The sequence below is a fragment of the Rana temporaria genome, chromosome 4 (assembly GCF_905171775.1).
Source record: "Rana temporaria chromosome 4, aRanTem1.1, whole genome shotgun sequence".
NCBI lineage: Eukaryota > Metazoa > Chordata > Amphibia > Anura > Ranidae > Rana > Rana temporaria.
Window position 1 is genome coordinate 338,109,148 of NC_053492.1, and position 22,652 is coordinate 338,131,799.

The 22,652-nt window shown below is 44.9% G+C and overlaps 1 protein-coding gene across 2 annotated transcripts in view; it reads left to right on the plus strand.

Annotated features, from left to right (window-relative positions):
* Nucleotides 1-22,652, plus strand: part of MAP4K3 (mitogen-activated protein kinase kinase kinase kinase 3) — an 831,592-nt gene that overhangs the window by 502,425 nt on the left and 306,515 nt on the right. For both annotated transcript variants that reach the window (XM_040350750.1, XM_040350751.1), the window contains 2 exons: nucleotides 19,014-19,052; nucleotides 19,356-19,412. In XM_040350750.1, the coding sequence (XP_040206684.1) occupies nucleotides 19,014-19,052; nucleotides 19,356-19,412 (96 nt within the window). The remainder of the gene's footprint in view (nucleotides 1-19,013; nucleotides 19,053-19,355; nucleotides 19,413-22,652) is intronic.

The following is a 22,652-nucleotide window of genomic DNA, read 5'->3' on the forward strand; positions in this document are numbered from 1 at the left end:
TGAGATACATCACAGGTGATATAATTTGCTGCTCAGTGATTGCAGTATACTGGTCTGCATCTCCCCAAGGTAAGGCTTAAAATATGGCCTGTTAGTGGGTCCTGAGGACTGGAGTTGAGAACCACTGCCCTATAACTAATCGCAACACAAATTTATAGAAAGACTTTGGTTTCCATTCACATATGACAATCGTATAGCTCAAATACTGGTCAGCTGAAGCTGCCTGTAAAAGATGACAACTCACACTTTGAAAAATTACATCTCTTTGGTGAGGCACTTGACAAATGCATTATTAGGATATCACAGGAGTAAAAGTTCTACTTCCACAGCAGAAAACTCAAAAAAAAATTTCCTCAGGAGACTCTGGGGCCCGGATTCACATACATTGGCGCATATTTATGGCGGCGTAGCGTATCTAATATACGCTACGCCGACGTAGCGCAGAGAGGCAAGCCCCAAATTCACAAAGCTCTTGCCTCCCAAACTGCGCTGGGTTCCCTCGGCGTAAGCCGTCGTAGATGGAAGTGGGCGTGAGCCATGCTAATGAGGCGTGACCCCATGCAAATGATGGGCCGAGTGCCATACAAGTACTTAAAACGAACAGCGCATGCGCCGTCCCATGGACGTATGCCTGTGCGCATGCTCAGAATCACATCGGAACTACTCCCTAAAATACGATGGATCACTGCCTACGATGTGAAGGTAACCTTCGCCCAGTCCTATTCACGTACTACGTAAATTACGTAAAATACGACGGCTGTGTTCCCTGGTCCATACCTTAGCATGAGTTGCGCCTCATATATGGGGAATAACTTTACGCCGGACGTACGACTTACGCAAACCGCGTATAAAATGCGCCCAGCTTAAAAATTTGCACCCACGATACGACGGCGTAGGCAAGTTACGTCGGTCATAGGAAGCCTATTTTTAGGCGTATCTCAGATTGTGGGCACGGCACACAGATACGACGGCGCATAGTTACACTTACGTGGCGTATCTCGAGATACGTCGGCGTAAGTGCTTTGTGAATCCGGGCCTACTTCTTGAAAATGGTCTCAGATGTTTCAGACCTGTGGTTTCAAAGAGGTGCAAAATAGTTAAATAATTCTAACCCCTCACCTCTCTAATCAATCAAAATCTGCCCAAGGTTAGTCAGATTTGCAGAATGCACTTAACAGTCTCTTGTCCCAGAAAGTAGTTGTGCCAAAACCCCTACAAGACCGGTTATAAGGATTTTATTCAATCAATTCAGGTTTGTGGTACAAAAGCGCAACTGAAGGTATTCGTCCTATTCTGGACATAAAATCCCTCAAATACCTTCAAATTCAAAAATTTTTGCATGAAATCTGCAAGGGCTGTTATTGCCTTTCTGAAACAAGGGGTGAATACCTGCCATCTGTAGATATCCAAGATGCCTATCTGCATATTACTCTGTATCCTCTTAATCAGCATTTTCTGCACTTTGCAGTGGCAGACAATCCTTTACAGTTCATTGTACTGCCTTTTGGCCTATTGTTTGCTTCCAAAGCACCCCTTCTAGGAAATCCAGAGTGTCCAGGTTATCTGAACAACCTTCCCCTGAATGACTCGCCTTCTAGCTGTCTGCAAACATCCACAGGACTATTCAGATGCTCAAGACTTTCAGTTGGGGTGATCAATTTCTAAAAATCTACTTACAGCCTTCTGTTCATCTGGAACACTCTGGAATGTCTGGTCCTGCAATGTTTTCAATCTATCAAAGAAAATCTCAGAGACATCCCTCAGTGAGATACCTGAGAGTCCAAGACCTCATTGTAGCCTCCTTTGAGTCTGTTCCATTTGCTCAATCTCATTCAAGAACAGTTCAGCACATCTTATCGACCTGGAAAAAGCATACTCCATCGCTCAACTTATCCATTCTCTTGTCCATAAAAGCAAGTAATTTATTGTATATTTAAACAGCTACAGTTGAAACACACCAAAGGATTATGATAAGCAGGCAGCCCCTCCTTACACATCCCCTGCTGAGATGTGTCTCTTCATCCTTTGTCTACGTGCCATGACCCAACACAATTAAACACAGCAACAAGAGGCGGGGGGGGGGGGGGGGGATATAGCATTACATTACATTATCTCAATGCCATTTTGTTCTCAAGTCTCTCTTTCCTTCTCTTCTCGGCCAAAGTCTTTGGGTAGGAGGCCAGCCCACAGCCCCTTCCAAAACACACAGTGACAGTGGGTTCTGTCACAGGTTTCATTTTGTGATACTGCTCGTATCAATACCCTCTCCAGTGTTTAGAAATGTTGCTTATTCCATAAAAAGTTAGCAATTTGGGGTCTCTATGGTACTGTTGGAAGTGTTTTGACAAGATGGCGCCAGAACCGGAAATCACGTGACACACTTTCCGGTGCCGTGTTGATAAGGAACATGGCGTAGTACACTGAGAACATGCTGCGTGGGACAGCAGCCTATCTTTCCGGCCGATCTCCACTCGCCTTATGGAGCTTGAGGACAGGTCTGAGGATGGAGCACACGCTCGGATTGAACCAGCAACAGCCTCTGGGTCCCATACTGCCTCCAAGGTAAGACCTTTTTTTGTATGGACCTTCTTTGCTTATGATTCTTGTTTTTGCTTTTTTCTAGGACAGGAAGGCCGGCTCCTTGCTGCGTAAGGCCTGGGATGCTTCAGCTTTATCCTTGGGTCCAGCTGTAGCATCCACCTGTGTGGCTAGGAATTTGGACGTATGGGTTCAGCGTCTGGATGGTCTTCTTTCATCCGACACCCCCAAAGGGAGTCTCTCCCACTCATTGCCAAATCAGTGGCCTTCTTGGCGGATGCGGCTGCAGTCTCCGTGAAAGCTGCAGCTAGGTCTTCTGCTCTCATTAATTCAGCCAGACAGGCTATCTGGCTTAAATCTTGGGAGGGGGGCCTTACCTCCAAGAACAAACTCTGCGGCATTCCCTTTAAAGGCAAGCTCTTATTTGGTTCCTCCTTGGTGGAGGTCCTAGCTCGTTCCTCTGAGAAGAGTAAATGGTTTTATTCTCAAAAGAATAAGCCACAGAATAAGAAACCTTTTCACGGTTTCCAGAACAAGGTTAATTTTAAAACCAACAGATGAAGAAAAAGCAAAAGAGGTGAAATCTTTGCTCCTTCAGCCCCTTCCAAGAATCCCCAGTGATGCCAGAAGCCATGCTGAATCTAGTTTCTGTGTGGGAAACAGAGGGGGTTATATCTCCTGTTCCGGAAAATAAAAAAATATCTGGGGATTTTATTCCCACGTCTTTTTGGTTAAAAAAAACTGTGGCGGCTTCTGTATGGTCATCAATTTAAGCATCCTGAACAAATTTATTCTCTAAAGACATTTCCGGATGGAAAACATTTATTCTGTAAGAAATCTTTTGTGGCCAGAGGTCTTCATGGTAACCCTGGATCTTCAGGACGCTTATCTTTGTTTCAATCTGCCAAAGCCACTGTAGGTTCCTCAGATTTGCGATTCGTATGGACAACGGGCCGAGTCATTGGCAGTTCAATGCCCTTCCTTTCGGTCTCTCGGCAGCTCCCAGAATTTTTACAAAGATCATGGCCGAAGTCATGGCCTTTTTTCGGATACAAAGTGTATCGATCGTCCCATATCTGGACTATTTTCTGATCTTTGCCCGAGACAAATAGTCCCTTATCCAGGATCTGCAGTTGGTCTTGCGCGTCTTTCAGAAACTGGGGTGGAAAGTCGACCAATAGAAGTCTTGTCTGGTGCCCTCCCGGAGCATACTTTTTCTGGGTTATTTAATAGACTCCGTTTCCCAGGAGATTTTTCTTCCCAAGGAGAAAATGTTGAAACATCTTCTCTCTGTGCAGGCCTTCAAATTACTCCCGCAGACCTCTCTTCGTTGTATCATGCAGTTATTAGGGTTAATGACTGCAGCCATCCCAGGGGTGCCCTGGGCCCAATTACACTCCAGACCCCTTCAGGTGTTTCTCTTACGCCATTGGGATCACAGGAAGGGCTCCTTAGATCAGCTGGTGCAGCTGCCAAGAGAGGATTTTCTCAATCTCTCCTGGTGGGAGCAGCGGGGACACCTGCAGGGAGGGAAGAACTGGGTGCAACATGCTCCAGTAAAAGTTACTACAGACGCCAGTCTGTGGGGCTTGGGTGCACACTCTCAGGGCTGGCAGGCCCAGGGAGCCTGGTTGCCAGAGGAGGCAGGCCGCTCCTCAAATTTCAGGGAACTACTAGCTGTGGGGAAAGCTCTCTTGGCTCTGCAAGAGAGGGTCTGGTCAAAACACCTATTGGTTTTCTCAGACAATGCCACAACGGTGGCGTACCTGAACAAGCAAGGGGGCACTCGTTCGGAGTCACTTCTAATGCTGACACAGCAGATTCTGTCCTGGGCAGAAATCAATGTCAGCTCAATCAGGGCAGTCCACATCAGGGGATCAGATAGTCCGCCAGCGTATTCTCTGAGCAGAGTGAGCATCAGTTCCAGCTGTTGGGAGCTGCATCATGGCACGTTCCGGGAGACTGTGCTAAGATGGGGTCTTCCTGCAGTGGATCTTTTTGCCTCCAGTCTCAACAGAAAACTGCTGGCATTCTTCTCACTGGATAGAGAGACAGGGTCCTTGGGGACAGATGCTCTCTCCTTCCCGTGGGATTTCGCTCTGGCCTACGCCTTCCCTCCTTTTCCCCTCTTACCTCTGGTAGTTCGGAAAATTATTTAGGATCGGGCAGAAGTGGTTCTGATTGCCCCCTGGTGGCCCAGGAGGAGTTGGTTGTCCTCTCTGAAGGTCCTCTCTGTGGATCTTCCCTGGACCCTAGCAGATTGGAAGGATCTACTCCATCAGAGACCAGTGTTGCATCCGAGCCCTCAGACCTTCCATTTGATAGCCTGGAGGCTGAGCGGTGCATCTTACAGTTGAGAGGGTGTTCAGAGAAAGTTATTCAAACAATCCTGGACAGCCACAAGTTGGTCACAAGGAGAATCTATGGGAAAGTTTGGAAAACTTTTACTTCCTGTCAAAGGAAATCCAGTTTAGATTATTTTTCCACTCCCTGTATATTGGATTTTTTGCACAAAGGAGTAGAGGAGGGACTATCTGTCAGCACCCTTAGGGTTCAGGTTACGACCCTGTCTGTATTTTCAGACAAGAGACTAGCGGAAGATCCTTTAGTCAGGAAGTTCCTTTCAGCCAGGTCTAGACGTGCTCCCGGGGTCGTCAAGCATGTGCCTCCTTGGGATCTGTCAGTGTTAAATGCTCTAACAAGGGCTCCTTTTGAGCCTTTGCATGAGGCTTTCCTGAAATTAATTTCCTTGAAGATTTCCTTCCATATGGTTATTACGTCAGGAAAAGGATTTCTGATCTGCAGTCCCTTTCCTGTAAAGACCCCTTCCTGAGGATTCTAGAGGACAGGGTAGTGATTAGGCATGATCCTTTTTACATGCCCAAAGTATCTTCAAACTTTCATAGGTCGCAGGAAGTAGTCCTGCCAAGTTTCTGTACCTCTCCCAAGAATGCGGAGGAGGAAAGATTTAGGCTGCGTACACACGATCGGTCAAAACCGATGAAAGCGGACTGAAGGACCGTTTCATCGGTTAACCAAAGAAGCTGACTAATGGTCTGATGTGCCTACACACCATCGGTTAAAAAAACGATCGTGTCAGAACACGATGACGTAAAACACACGACGTGCTGTAAAAAACAAAGTTCAATGCTTCCAAGCATGCGTCGACTTGATTCTGAGCATGCGTGGCTTTTAGATCCGATGCTTTTGCATACTAACGATCGGTTTTGACCTATCGGTTAGGCGTCCATCGGATTAATTTTAAAGCTAGTTCTCTTTTTTTTGACCGAAGGATAACTGACCGATGGGGCCCACACACGATCGGTTTGGACCGATGAAACGGTCCTTCAGTCCGTTTTCATCTGTTTAGACCGATCGTGTGTACGCGGCCTTAGTCTTCTAGACGTAAAGAGATGTCTTCTGCTTTACCTAGAGAAATCCAGTGGGTTTAGGAGTTTCTCCCAGCTTTTAGTATTGTTCAGTGGCCCCAAGAAGGGGTCCAAAGCATCTAAAAGCTCTATTGCTAGGTGGATTATGGAAGCTATTTGTGAAGCATACAAAGTGTCAGGTCGTATCCCCCCTCCTAGAATTAGGGCTCATTCAATGAGATCCATGGCTACGTCATGGGCAGAAAGAGCGGGGACATCATAGGAAGGAATTTCTAAAGCTGCCACCTGGTCCTCCTCTCATGCATTTGTCAAACATTATAGAGTTCAGATGCCTTCCAGACAGGACCTCTCCTTTGGTAGGAAAGTGCTTCAGGCTGTTGTCCCTCCCTAAGGTATAGAAGTTTGCTTATCCTCTCAAGTAGCTGTTCTGGAAGGTGAGGGGGGAAAGCCCCCGTTAGACTTACCGGTAACGGTATTTCCAGGAACCTTCCAGGACAGCGTCTATATTCCCACCCTATTTTTTTATATATTTCTGTGTTTTTTTCCTCTGTAGAGTGCACTTTGGTGGAGGTTTGCTTGATCTTCTAAACAAATGAGGGTCAGAGGAAAGGGAGAGGCCTTTTAAATTGTATCTGATTTGTGTTTCCTGTAGAGGGTAGAGCTAATGTGTATGTATATATATGTATGTATATATATGTATGTATGTATATATATATATATATATATATATATATATATATATATATATATATATATATATATATATATATATATATATATATATATATATATATATATATAAATAAATACATTGGAATAAAAAGTCTATACACCCCTGTTAAAATGTCAGGTTTCTGTGATATGAAAATATGAGACAAAGTTAAATAATTTCAGAACTTGTTTCACCTTTAATGTGGCCTATAAACTGTGCAACTCAGTTGAACAACACATTGAAATATTTTAGGTGGAGGGGAGTAAAAAAAAAAAAAATAATAATAATATGGTTGCATAAGTGTGCACACCCTTAAACTAATACTTTGTTGAAGCACCTTTTGATTTTATTACAGCACTCAGTCTTTTTGGGTATGAGTCTACCAGCATGGCACATCTTGACTTGGCAATATTTGCCCACTCTTCTTTGCAAAAACACTCCAAATCTGTCAGATTTCAGGCCTGTTGCCTAGGTCATTCCAAAACTTAAATTTCTCATTCGTTCATTGACAGACACAGCCTATGACAGGGTCTCGGCCTGTGTCGCAGCGTTCCTCATGGCGAGGAGAATCTTTCTTAGAGCGTTACCCGCGCACTTACCGCTCCAGCCTGGGGTGGTCCGTCCCTCCAGGGTTCTCCTCCATCCCTCCCCCCCTCCATTCTTTCCTTCCCAGGTGAGACCCAGGCTTCTGGCCTAGGGGTTTTGTGGACAAGCTGCCCCCCCCTTCTACCTTTGGGTTTGCTACGGGTGAGTATCCCATGGGCCCACCTGCTGCACTTTGGGGCCAGGAGGTGAGTAACCAGACGTTCGGGTGACTGGGCGCTGGGGGGGTGGCAGGCTTGTGGCCTACAGGTGGATCGTTCCGGTCCCCCTGCTTGCTGCAGATGGGCGAAAATTTAGGCCACGGCTTTGTGGCCTGCCGACCGGGTACCAGGTGGGGGACCCCGGGGCCGGCTGTGGAGGCCACCGCTTCCATAATTTAGACCGCGGCTTTGTGGCCTACAGGCAGAATGCGCTCCGGTCCCCCCAGCTCGCGGCAGACAGCCGAAATTTTAGGCCGTGGCCTGCCGTCCGGGCACCGGGTGGGAGGCCCCAGGGCCGGCTGCGGAGGCCGCTGCTTTCGTAATTTAGGTTGCGGCTTGTTGCCTACAGACTGAGCAGTTTGGTCCCCCGCTCGCCAAAAATGTAGTCCGCGGCCTGCTGGGCCATGGATTCTGTGGCCTGGTGGCTGCCGCCTGTGAGGGGCCTTGGTCATGCCCCTGTGGGAGGCCACAGTTTGTGCCCACTGTGAGGGGCTGTGGTCTGTGCCCCCTGTGAGGGCCCCTGTGTCTGTGCCCCCCTGTGAGGGGCCCCGGATCTGTCCCCCCTGTGAAGGGCCCCGCGTCTATCCCCCCTGTGAGGAGACCTGGGTCTGTTCCCCTGTGAGGGGCTTCCGTCTGTGCTCCCTGTGCAGGGTCTCGGTCGAGGGGCGCTGGTTTTTGCACTTATTGCATCTATTTCAGGAACCTTTTCCAGATGGGGGATGCAGCGGTGGCTGCGGCGGAGGGCCAGTATCCCTTTGGATAAGCAGTTTTGCATGGTGAATGTGTTCCCTCTTCCCTCCTTATTCTGAAAAATGTGTTCATGAGGACTGGGAGTGTCCAAAGTGTCTTTTGTGTTTCCAAGAACACTTGCTGTAAGGTGCCCCTTTGGGGAGTCCCTCCTTCAGTAGTGGACTGTTCTACCAGTAGTGGGCCCCCCTGTCTCTAGGCTGCTCAAGGCAACCATGGTTCCAATAGAGGAATCTCTGGCTTCTAAAGGTCCAGCTGTCATACCTCGAGGAGGAGCAGAATCCCCCTGTCTTTGCATTGGTGGACCTGTTGGTCCAGGTGCTGCAGTTGTCCGCTATGCCACTTGGCCGCAGTTACCCTGGTTGCTGAGTTCTCTGTTTGCTCAGGGGGGTTGAGACATGTATTTTTGGGGGCGACCCTGGAGCCTGCTCCACGGCTCCAGTGACGCGCCGGCCGGGGCTCCGCTCCTCGCCCCCCCTCGCCGGCGTCTTCATTCTTTGTGTGGGCACCCGGCAGTGACAGCTTTCGGCTTCACGGCCGGGCACCCACTGCGCATGCGCGAGCGGCAGTGTGCATGCGCGAGCGGTGCGGCACCGTCCGATTGGACAGGCGCTCGCCTACAGGGAGGGGCTGTGAAAAGGCGATTAAGCTAATCGCCTTTTCAGCCCCTCGGCGGAAGGAGGAAGTGGGACAGGAAGTCCCCTTCTCCTGAAGCCCCCACTCCCCCCCAAAAAAAATTACATGCCAAATGTGGCATGTAAGGGGGTGAGGAGTGGGTTAAGCGGAGGTCCATTTTTAGGTGGAACTCCTCTTTAAGGAAGAGCTAGTGACAATGGGCCAGGAACTGCAGAGAACTGTGCAAAGGACAACAGCAGTCGAGGAGAGATTAAGCCAAGTGGAAGATGAAGTACACCCATTAAAACAGGAGATAAAAGCAATGAAGGAACAAATGGGGTGGCAGGCATCCAAACGTGACGAAATCGAAAATAGGCTACGTAGAAACAACATACGCGTGGTGGGCCTCCTGGAACGAAGTGAGGGCACTCACCCCATAGGTTTTCTTGAGAACTGGTTTAGAGACATTTTTGGGGAAAATGTTTTTTCACCGCTTTTTGCCATGGAAAGGGCCCATTCAGAGTCCACCTGAAGGATGGATACCCTCGGCCCCTACTTTTGAAATGTCTTAACTATAATTATAAGGTAATAGCACTGCAAAAAGCAAGAGAGAAGGGGGATATTGTCTATAATGGATCAACAATCTCCTTGTATCCGGATTTTTCTCCTGAATTAAGTAAACGCAGATCTGAGTTCACACCAATTAAATGTAGCCTCTTAAAGAACAAAATGACATATGCATTATTGTACCCAGCACGCCTTCGGATAATGACTGCAGAGGGACTGCAGTTCTTTGACTCCCCTGGAAAAGCAGCACCGTGGCTGGAAGAGAAAAAAGCACAATTATAGTCTATAGACTGGCTGAATATCCATGGAGAGCAATACATAGGGGCCAAAGTCCCAGGGGAGGGTTGGACTCTCCCCCCCCCTTTTTTTCTGCTCCTCTTTTTCTTTTTTTTTCTTTTTTTTTGGACATACCCTTAGGTCACTTGGGTTGTGCCCATGAACAGTGGGATATTTTCCCCCCTCTTTTCCCCTTTGGGGAGGGGGGGTGGAATTCTTAGGGGAGAGGGATTGGGGAGGGAGGGAAGGGAGAAGTTTTTTCTTTGTTTTGTTTTTTCCTTTTTTCTTTGTTGTTTTTTCTTTTTTTCCCCATCCTTTTTTTTTGTTTGTTTTTTCTCCCTCTCATACCATTCTCGGCATTTGGTCTTTCTTTTTTTAGTTACTTGATTTAATTGTCTTAAAATGCAACTAAATATATTAGGGGATAGAGTGGAGAGTCACTTGTAAGCACTAAAATGTATGAATGGGACACACTAATAAGAAGCTTTTTGATGTTCACTTTTTTTTTTAGTAAGGGACAGTGGAAAGGAATATGCAAGGGCACAATTGGATATTGTTGTTGAGGGGAATGTAAGGGAGGGTTTGCAGGTATCGGTCACAAGTACCGCCCCTAGGGTTTGCCTATATAGGCAGGGGAAGGGGGGAGGGAGGGAGGTTTGGGATTGGTTAAAGGGGTGGGAGGGCGGTGTAGAGGCGCACAAAATCACAAACATATTTCAAGCACATGAAAATGAGAAGTTTCTCAGTACCAAGGAACCCAGGGGTCATTCACATTTTTGGGAAAAAATATTTAAATATATATTTTTTTTGATGGACCAGGGGCAGAGATGGAGGAGAATAGTTAGAAGGAGAAGTACTACATGTTTTTCTTTTGGTCTTTTTTGTTCCCCTTTCCTTTATTTGTATTAAGGATTTGCTATTTGTCTGCTCGGCACTGTATTTTTCTTTTTTTAGGATACAGTACTCTCTTTTTCTTGTTCTAACAACTTTTGAAGCTCAAATGGGTCTTGCCTTTTTAGGCACTCCTCTTTTTTTTATTATGTTTTTTGCTTTGGTATGCGGCCTAAAACATTTAATATAGGCTCCTGGAATGTTTGGGGAATGGGCGACCCGGTTAAAAGAGCTGTCATTTTTTCCACGCTTGAGTGGTACGGGGTGAAACTAATTTGCATACAAGAGACTCATCTAACAAAGGAGACAAAGTTAAAATTATTCAATAGAAAATATCAATGTCAGTACCATTCAGTTCATAGCTCCTATTCCAGGGGGGTGAGTATAATGGTAAAAAAGGGGATGTCTTTTGTATGCAAAGAGGTTATAATAGATGAATTTGGTTGCTTTATTTTTCTGCATTGTTTAATAGAAAACAAACCATATGTATTGGCCAATATTTATATCCCTCCGCCTTTTAAAATGGAGATTCTGTATAAATTTAGGGAGTTTGTGGTAAATAAGGAAAATATACCAGTAATAGTGGTGGGGGATTTTAATGCAGTATTGAATAGAACTCTGGATAGATTTCCACCAGGGGTACAGACTGACCGGAGAGGGACGCCTAACCCAGTTTTTGGAGGAGGTCGGATGGTGCGATATTTGGAGAACAGGGCATCCGGATGAGCGACAGTACTCACAGTACTCAGTACTTTTCGAGCTCATACTCCACATTATCTAGAATAGATATGGCCCTGGGAAATTGGGCAAGTCTGCAGTTAGTCAGCAATATTGCTTACTATCCAAGAGGGGTGTCGGACCACTCCCCACTGGTGCTGACACTGAATACAGGGAAAACATTCCCCTTAAATAATTGGAAAATGAGCCCCTTCTGGTTGGAACTTATGGGAAAGCCGGAAGAGATAGTTATAAAACTAAGAGAATTTGTGGATTTTAATTCGGAGATAGCACCAGAGGGAGTAATATGGGATGCCTTGAAAGAGTATTGATCCAACAGGTGGCTAAGATCAAGAGAAACTCCAAGAAATGGGAAGAGAAGATCAGAAAAGTGGTGTTGGAAGCAAAAAAAAGATATGTGGAGGATCCAACCCTGATGAAACAGAGGAGATGGCTCTAGAAACAGCAAGAGTATAAAATAGCAGTTAATAGGAAAGTTGAGAATAAGCGTCTCTTTCAAAGATAGAGTGCCTTTACAGAAGGGGAGAGTGTAGGTCATACATTGGCCCTCCTTGCCAGAACTAATTTGACTCCCTCTAACATTCCCGCGGTAAGGACCCTGGGTGGTGGGATATCCACTCAAACATCTGTGATATTGGATACATTTGTGGCATATTATCAGAACCTATATAAATCAAGTAGAGGGGATCATATGCCACAAATCGATGAATTCCTGGGGGGAATAGAGACACCAGTTTTGACAGAGGAGGACAGGAAAATTTATAGATACCCCCATAACTCTAGAGGAATTGCAACAGGCGGTGGTAGGGATGTCTAACCAGAAGTCCCCTGGACAAGATGGCTTACCAGTTGAGATTTACAAACAGTATGGTGAGGTATTGCTCCCGGAACTATTAAAGGTGTTGAACAGGGCGGTAGAAGGGGGAGGCTGCCTGCCTCGATGTCAGAAGCTACCATTATAGTGCTTCAGAAAGAAGGGAAAGATCAATTAGGTATGTCATCTTATAGATCGATATCATTGCTATGTTCAGATGTTAAAATACTGGCCAGGATGAATAAATATATTCAGAATTTGATACATCTGGATCAGTCAGGATTTATTCCGAATAGATCTACTAGCGCCAATATCAGAAGGCTGTACTTGAACCTACAAACGCCAACAGAGAATACAGGTGATAGATCCATCTTATCCCTGGATGCCACTAAGGCTTTTGATAGCCTAGAGTGGGACTATATCTAACGCGTTTTAGAGAAATTTTGGTTCTGCCCCGTTTTAATTAAGTGGGTAAAAACACTTTATAATTCCCCAAGTGCAAAAATAAAAATCAACAATGAATATTCAACGACGTTTAAGTTAGAAAGAGGGACAAGGCAGGGATGTCCTCTCTCCCCCCCCTTATTTTTGCTCTGGCAATAAAGCCATTAGCAATTATGATCAGAACTACACAGGGCATACAAGGGTTTAAGAGAAGGGCAGGGGAGGAAAAAACTGCACTCTATGCGGATGATGTCCTGCTTTTCTTGGGGGACTCTACAACATCTTTAAAGGGGAGGTTCACCCTAAAAACGACTTTCCCTTATTACACTGCCCCCCCCACATTACAATACCATTATGCCTATTACTTTTTTTTTATGCTGTACATACCTTCGTACAGCTATTCACCCGTGGATTCCGGTTTGTGAGTCCCGCAGGAGTGGGCGTTCCTAACATGGTGTTGATTGACAGTTTGACAAAAAACGAGCTCCCCCGTCGCGTAAGCCGCGTCACGGTTGGCGAAAGGAGGCGATGCGCAGGCGCAGTATAGCGCCGACTCGCCGTTCAGCTCCTTTCGCCAATCGTGACGCGGCTTACGCGACTGGGGGGAGCTTGTTTTTTGTCAAAACGTCAATCACCGCCATGTTAGGAACGCCCACTCCCGCGGAACTCGCAACCCGGAAGCCACGGGTGAATAGCTGTACGAAGGTATGTACAGCATAAAAAAAAAAGTAATAGGCATAATCGTATTGTAATGTGGGGGGGCAGTGTAATAAGGGAAAGTTGTTTTTAGGGTGAACCTCCCCTTTAAAAACGGCAGTGCAGACAGTGGAGGCATTTGGATGATTTTCAGGCCTGGTGATGAACTGGGAAAAGTCTGTCCTTCTGCCGGTGGACCCAGTAGGCAATGCCGCTTTTGTAGGAATCCCCCAATTAAAAATAGTAGAGAAAATTGATTATTTGGGGATAGTGGTATCACGAGACCCAGAACAATACATTAGTAATAATTTGGAGCCACTTCTAGTTAAGTTTAAATGTAAAATTGATATTTGGGGAAGGCTTCCCTTATCGGTGGCTGGACGAAGTAATCTGATCAAGATGATCTGGATGCCACAATTGCTCTACGTGCTCCACAACTCTCCAGTATGGATAGGCAAAGCATGGTTAAAAAAAATAGAGACCCTTTATAGGGAATTAATTTGGAAGAAGGGAAAGGCGAGGATTAGTCTCCAAACATTACAACGTCCAACAAATAAGGGAGGCTTTGCCGTTCCTCACCCTTGCAGCTATTTTTTAGCGGCACAGTTACAGCACCTGGGGGGTGTATTACAGAAGGAGGAGGGAGCGCCAGCGGAAAAATGTTGTTAACAGGGGCCCCACATAACTCCATAATAGAAGCCGATTCCTTTCCTGTTAAGAATCCAACATTAAGGGTGGTCACAAGAATATGGCAGGCAGGAAAGTTAGCTTTAGGGTATAAGGGACCAACGGAATACTTCCCCCTTTGGGAAAATAAACATCTGGGTGAAATACTAGCCATGGGGAAGTTAAAATAATGAAAAAGATTAGGCATAACCAAACTGGTGCAATTATACACAGGTAATATACTGAAATCTTTTTCAGAATTAAGTAGAGAGTATGCTATTCCAAACTCCCTGTTCTATACTTACCTGCAGATGAGACATGCCCTCCAAGCCCAATTTAAAGTCCACCCGGTAAGATGGCAAAAAATCCCCCACCTTCAACGGCTAATTAAGTCAGGAATTTCTAAAGGCCTTATTTCAGAACTATATACACAGATTAGTGATGGCTCTATAGTGAGGGAGAGTGTTGGAAAAAATAAACAAAAATCGGAGGAGGATGTAGGCCCTATAACAACAGAACAATGGGAACGGATACTAGAGTTAGGGACATCAGTGTCACTCTCCCCGTCACAGAGAGTATCCCACTTATTTTTAGTGCACAGAGTCTACTATACCCCAAAAAGACTATATATGTTTGGTAGGCCAGATGACAAATGCCCTAGGTGTAAAAGTACAGGAGATCTTATACACATGATTTGGAAATGCCCAAAGCTACATAGATTTTGGCTTAAGGTATTAGACATCATAAATACAACCTTTAGGGTTGCCCTGGAACCGGAGGCCAGAGTTTGCCTATTAGGTTGTATAGAAGAGAGGCAAGAGCAAAGGGGTATTACAGTGGCAGTAATAAGGTGCCTGTTTCAGGCCAGAAAACTGATAGCACAAAACTGGCAATCTCAGAAAGCACCAACATCGGTGGAATGGGTTAACATAATAAACGCAACACTGTGGAAAGAAAAAGTAGCTCTAACTAGGCGCGGCAATTTTAACAAATTCAAACTATGGGAACCCTGGTTGAGTAGAACGGGCTGTCCACCCTAGAGAGGGGAGAAGAATCTAGATCAGTATCTAGAGATTAACTGGGGAGTGAAAGAGCAAATAGAGAAAGAGAGCTGCACATTATAGATTAGGTGAACAAACCCACTCGGAAACGGGAAGGAGAAGGAAAGAGAGATCCCACTGTAGCAGGGGTACAAATTGTGTGTGTAGCATGAACAAGCTAATGGAAGTGTGGGGTCGGAGGGGTGGGTGGGACATGGGTATAGTGAGTACTTTACAGTTTTCATAATATGTCGTATGTATAATGATGTATGTAATTTAAAAGTGATTTTTATTTTTTGTATTGAAGGAAATAATGTAGAATATATAATAACCCTGACCCCGACAACCAACGGCTAGGGTTGTCGGGAAGAGGCCCTGTCCTTATCAACATGGGGACAGGGTGCTCTGGGGTGGGGGGGCCCCGCAGTGCACCCCCCTGCCCCAGAGCACCCAACCCCCCATGTTGAGGGCATGCAGCCTGGTATGGCTCAGGCGGGGGGGGGCGCTCGCTCGTCCCCACTCCTTTCCTGGCCGACCGGGTATCATGCTTTGGATACGGGTCTGGTATGGATTGTGGGGGACCCCCACGTCGGTTTTTCGGCGTAGGGGGGTCTCCTTACAACCCATACCAGACCTAAGGGCCTGGTATGCTCCTGGGGGGGGAACCCATGTCCGTTTTTTATTTAAAATTTGGTGTGGAGTTCTCCCTCTCAGGATTCATACCAAAAGCCACAGCTAGAATTGGCGGGAATCCAAGTTGTATCTCCCGTTGCTTCTATGACGCACTCGCTGGAATGTGCTTTGTCTATTCCAGCGAGTGCGAGATGTCGGCACCCTATCGCCGAGAAACAGCGCGATGCTGTCGTGCTGGAAACACATTCTCGGCAACAGGTACTGTACATACAATACTAGTCAACACATTACATCACTTCTGAAGTTGTATTCTGTCGTACGAGAATTTTCGTATGGTGAGTAACCTCTTTACTTTCGACATGAGACTAGCAAGCAAAAAAAAAAATAGGCCAACGGTCGTCCAAAAATCTGACCATGTGTACGAGGCTTTAGAGTACTTGCAGAATCCATCAATATGAAAGGTTGCAGAAACAAAACGGCATTAAAAGCTCCTACAATACAAAGATAAAAAATAAATTTACATATAACTTTGGTAACTACATAGAATCCAGCTCTAGAAGGTATAAAACAAAAAGATATTAAAAAAAGCTGCAGGTCGTAAAGCAAATCTAAAAATAAATTCTCATGCCGCGTACACACGATCAGTCTATCCGATGAGAACGGACCGATGGACCGTTTTCATCGGTTAACCGGTGAAGCTGACTGATGGTCCGTCACGCCTACACACCATCGGTTAAAAAACAATCGTGTCAGACGCGGTGAAGTAAAACACAAGGACGTGCTGAAAAAAACGAAGCTCAATGCTTCCAAGCATGCGTCGACTTGATTCTGAGCATGCGTGGATTTTTAACCGATGGTTGTGCCTACTAACGATCGGTTTTGTCCTATCGGTTAGGAATCCATCGGTTAATTTTAAAACAAGTTGCCTTTTTTTTAACCGATGGTTAACTAAACGATGACGCCCACACGCGATCAGTTTTGACCGATGAAAACAGTCCATCAGACCATTCTCATCGGTTTAACCGATCGTGTGTACGCGGCATGAGACTACCCATAAATCTGGCCTTTAGAAACTTAGGCCCAGATTCACGTAGCTCGGGGCATCTTTGTGACGGTGTAGCGCATCTCATATGCGCTACGCCGAAGTAACATTGAGTATTCACAAAGCACTCGCTCCCATATTTACGCCAGCGTAACGTAAATAGGCCGGTGTAAGCCGCCTAATTCAAAGTAGGCAGGTAGTGGGCGTGTTGTATTATAAAGATTTGTGACCCCATGTAAATGCATGGCCGTACGAACGGCGCATGCGCGCGCGCATGCTCAGAATCACGTTGCATATACTCACTAAGATACGACGGCTCAATGCGTACGACATAAACGTAACCTACGCCCAGCCCCATTCACAGACGACTTACGTAAACAACGTAAAATACGACGGCTGTTCCGACGTTTCCGACGCCCATTCCTTAACATGACTTACCCCTGCTTTATGAGGGGTAAACTTACGCCGGACGTACGCCTTACATAAACGGCGTAGATTACTGCGACTGGCGTAAGTACATTCGTGAATCGGCGTATCTTGCTAATTTACATATTTGACGCGTAAATCAATGGAAGGGCCCCTAGCGGCCAGCGTAAATATGCACCCAAGATACGACGGCGTAGGAGACTCACGTCGGTCGTAGGAAGTCAAAATTCAGGCGTATCTTGTACTGTGAATTGGGCGCATAGGACTTACGCGGCGTATAAGAATATATGTCGGCGTAAGTCCTACCTGAATCCGGGCCTATATTTCTAGTACAGGAACATAAACAAGGGAACGAAACCTTAAAGCAAAAATTGCTGCAAATGCTTCAGCTACATTATTTCAGCCAAAAATGTCAACCAGAGATGTTACATTTGTGAACTAGGACAGGAATTACAGAAAATAATTAATCTACACAGACCATATCAGAATATAAGCAAGATGATTACCGCACCCCTGTGGAACAACATTTCTCACTCTATGTAAAACATACATGTTGTAAGACTAATATTACTCCGAAAAAGAAAAATCTTTGAACTACAAATACTATCTCATTAGTAAATCTTGTTCTCATTTGAAGGTCACATGGAATCATGGTTAAAAAGTAGGTGGAAGCTGTATAGTTTAAAGAAGCATCCGTGCTGTCTGCTGACCAAACTTGGGCTATGAATTGGGGTGTAAATTGTATTTTTACACAAACCAATTATTCTCTGGCTCAGCAGGTATCTTTACAGCAGTATTTGGTTTGCTTCCAACATGAAGGCCTGGATTCACAAAGCACTTGCGCCGACGTAACTCGAGATACGCCACGTAAGTGCAAATATGCACCGTCGTATCTGTGCACCGTGCCCACAAACTAAGATACGCCAGAAAATAGGCTTCATCCGACCGACGTAACTTGCCTATGCCGGAGTAGAGTGGGCGCATATTTACGCTGGACGTATTTGGCGCCCCCATTGATTTTCTATTCACATATGCAAATGAGGGAGATATGCCGATTCACGAACGTACGTCCGGCGTAAAGTTATGCCCCATAAAGGAGGTGTAACTCAGCAGCATCCATGCAAAGGGCTGCACCAGGGAAAACAAGCCGACGTATTTTACGTAGTTTACGTAGGACGTGAATATGACTAGGCGTAGGTTACGTTCATGCCGTAGGCAGTGATCCGACGTATCTTAGGCAGTTGTTCCGACGTGATTGTGAGCATGCGCACTGAGATGCGCCCACGGGACGGTGCATGCGCAGTTGGCAATACGTATCTGTCTGGCCCATCATTTGCATGGGGTCACGCCTCATTAGCATGGCTCACGCCCACTTCCACTTACGCCAACTTAAGCCTTGGAAACCCAACTCAAAATTGTCCGAAGTGTCCGCCATAATGTCGAAGTCACAAAAGAAAAAACTGATCGCTGCCATTAGTAGTAAAATAATAATAATTAATAAAAATGCAATAAAACTATCCCCTATTTTGTAAACGCTATAAATTTTGCGCAAACCAACCGATAAACGCTTATTGTGATTTTTTTACCAAAAATAGGTAGAAGAATACGTATCGGCCTAAACTGAGGAGAATTCCCCAATGTTAATTGTTAAAAAAAAATTATATGCAAAATTATTATTTTTTTGTGTAAAAACAGAGGAAAAATGGTCTTGCCTATAGCAGCTAATCATATTATATCTGTAATTTTTATTGTTCAGTGTAGTAAATGAACGAGGACACCTATAGAGTAGAACCCTATAGGCAAAACATCAACTTTTTCTTCTGAGAGCTTTGATAAATCAATACCAATATCTTCATTATACAGTAAAGCAGTTTTTCCAAAACGTGTTTTGTGTTCATGCTATGCTTTTATATATAAAAACTGCTACAAATAAACAATTTTATTTTTTACAATAACAGTTGTGATTTGGTTTATAGGAGCCTCCTGAAATCTGTAGAAGAGGAGCTGCACCAACGGTAATTACATGCTCATTTCAGACACCAGCAGCTTTAGCCCCCCACCCCCACCCCCTGTATTCTGTGTATTTCTTTCCCTTTGTAATGCTTCAGTGTTTTCTGTGCAGATGTATCAGAGCTTTAATTGGTGTGACCTGCATCTGTGCGCCACAGGAAAAGCAAAAGCATAGGCAGTAATACCAAAAAACTCTATACTCTGTAGCAAATAAAACCTCTTGGGTATTGCATGCTTAGTTCTTTCACAGTAGCTATAGTCTTATTGGTGAAGAGCACTCAGCCATGGTACCTTGTTCATCTCCTTAGGGGACATGTGGCACATTTAGAAGATGATGATGATGGGGATGATGATGAATCTAAAAAGTAAGTCCTTTTCATATCTCAGCTTATTGGGTCTCTGCTTTATGCACTTATTATACATGGGACTCAGGCTGCCCTTAACATTATTGCATTTGGCACATTGTGGTACTATCATAACTACACTACTTTTTCCTGTATTTCTACTATTTTCATAGCTGGACTGAATTTTATTTTTAGCCACTATTAAAAAACACTCTTTTTATTTTTAGTATGCAGAACAAGTTGTCCGTATTTGTATCCATTTTAATTAAATGGACCATTTAAGAAAACTCATATTTGGGTCTAATTTCACCAATGCAGGGTTCTGTATGTCAGCAAAAAAGGTGGTGTGTTCTGTAACTTGTGTAGCCTTGTTACAGTCTCCCCATATGTTCTTCTCTGTCTTCTGCTGGCTCTGTTCTGGCTTAGTTTGTGCTATCTGGCTTTTTCTGTGCTATGTATGCTCCAAATGTTTTTGTAAAATAACATATAATCTTATTTATACTTATATTTCTGAATGCATGCTTGTAACTGAGTTTCCATACTATGACTTACAGGGTTCTTTCTTAGTCAATTGCCCTGCTTTGTGTCTTTTATTACTGCACATTATTCATAGCTTTTTTAGTTATAAAGATTAAAGGTTGAAAAAAAGACACCGGTCCATTCAGGTCAACCTATGCATGTGTGATTTTTATTTTCTGACCGTTTCCATAGCCCTCTGTATATTCTGCTTCCTGGGGAAGACATCTAAATGTTTTTTAAGGTTGTTGACACTCTCAGCTAGTACCACTTCCTGGGGGAGGGATTTCCACGTTTTTACTGCTCTAACAGTAATTTTCCCTTTCTACAATGCAATACCTAGTACACACGATCAGAAAATCGGATGAAAAATACCACTTTCAAAGCAATCGTACGATAATATGATACACCATTTTCGAGGGCCGATCACGACAGTTCATGTGAAATTATCCGAAGGGACAAACTCGTACAATACCAGAATTCTTGGAAACAAAAGAATACATTACAATACATCACAACACATTACATCACTTCCATAGGTTGTGTATTCTGTCGTCTGATTTTTTTACATTAGTAACATCTTAATTTTTGATATAAGAATATAAAAAAATGATCATTCATCTGATATTTTCATGGTGTGTACAAAGCTTTAGGGCTCTTTCACACGGAGCGGATCCGTATTGATCCGCTCCGTTAGCCCGTTTGGCTCATCGGGGATTCCTGAGCTGTCGGCGGACAGGGCGCTCCCCGCACACAGTGCAGAGACCGCCCTGTCTCTCCTCCGCTCTCCCCTATGGGGAATCGGATGAATACGTGTGTCCGTATTTATCCGATCCGTTCCGCTAGACGGAAGAAAAATAGGGTTTTCTTCCGTCCGCAAAAGCGGATGTTTTCTGGCGCGGATGGTTGCGGACGTTAGCGGATGCATCATCCGCTAACGTCTGCAATCCCATAGGGATACATTACAAGTCCGTAAACGGACTTGTAATAAACGGACCGTTTGTCCGTACGTCTGAAAGGGCCCTTACGTTAAAGTGGATGTATACCCTCACATGAAGTGAACAGCCTCAGATGATACACAGAGATGAAAAAAATCCTCCTACATAAGTTTTACATGTGCAGTATCTCATAAAAGTGAGCACACCCCTCACATTTTTGTAAATATTTTATTATATCTTGTGACAACACTGAAGAAATTACACTTTGCTACAATGTAACGTCGTGAATGTACAGCTTGTATAACAGTGTAAATTTGCTTTCCTCTCAAAATAACTCAACACAGCCATTAATGTCTAATCCCCTGGCAACAAAAGTGAGTATACCCCTAAGTGAAAATTTTCAAATTGGGCCCAAAGTGTCAATATTTGGTGTGGCCACCATTATTTTCCAGCACTGCCTTAACCCTCTTGGGCATAGAGTTCACCAGAACTTTGCAGGTTGCCACTGGAGTCCACTGGATGTTAGAAACTAGGAATGAGCCGAACACCCCCCGGTTCGGTTCGCATCCGAACCTTCGAACGGACCGAAAACTTGTGCAAACTTTAGAACCCTGTTAAAGTCAATGGGACTCGAACGTTCAAAATCAAAAGTGCTAATTTTAAAGGCTAATATGCAAGTTATTGTCCTAAAAAGGGTTTGGGCGCCCGGGTCCTGCCCCAGGGAACATGTATCAATGCAAAATAGCAGTGATTTTAATGATGCTTAAAGTGAAAAAAAAAGGCGATTTTATAGCAGTGAATTTAATGATGCTTAAAGTGAAAAAAAAAGTGAAATATTCCTTTAAATATCGTATCTGCTGGGTGTCTATAGTATGCCTGTGAAGTGGCACGTGTTTCCCGTGTTTAGAACTGTCCCTGCACAAAATGAAATTTCTATAGGAAACAAGTCATTTAAAACTGCTTGCGGCTTTAATGTAATGTCTGGTCCCGGCAATATGGATGAAAATCATTGAGAAAAATGGCATGGGTTCCCCCCCTCCCCCCCAGGCCATTACCAGCCTCTTTTGGGTCTTGTATGGATATTAAGGGGAACCCCGCACCCAAATTAAAAAAAGGAAAGTTGTGGGGCTGAACAGCAGTATACATGCGGTGCAAACAAGACAGGGACTGTAGGTTTGTTGTGAATCTGTTTTTGTCATTTTGAACTGTTAAATTTTAAAAGTGTAGCTCCAGCCAAAAAATCTATGTTTAAGCTTTTTGGAAAACATAGGGAAGGGTTATCACCCCTGTAACATTTGTTTTGCTGTCTGTGCACCTGTTCTGAAGATTTCACCTCACTTTATGTCCCAACGACAAATGTTTTTTTGAAAATGTTGGGTTTTTAGTGAAACAAGGATTGGTGATAAAGCATCAGTGGAGAGGAGACACCTTTTTCCCATATTGACTCTTACAGGAGAGAATTTCCCTTCCTAGGGGTAGATTTCCTCTCACTTCTTGTTCTCTCCTTCCGTTTGCAAGTAGGAGTCGTTTGTAAGTAAACGGCGTGAGTCTGCAGAGCAACGCTGCGGAGGGTCAGACTGACACAGGCAGCTGCAAGAAGAGCAGCTCAAGTAGGAAGTGGACGGCAGCTGTGTGGTACCATCCAGGGTGATGAGTCTTCTGGGGGGGAGCCCCTCATCTCCGTGGCAGCTAGGAGGGCGGGCTGTTGTACCTTGCCTTGGAGTCCCTGAGGGTGTCAGGGCGCGTGGGTCACTATGGCGTCAGAAGCAGACGCCTTTTCCCCTGAAACACCTGTGCTAGCAATTGA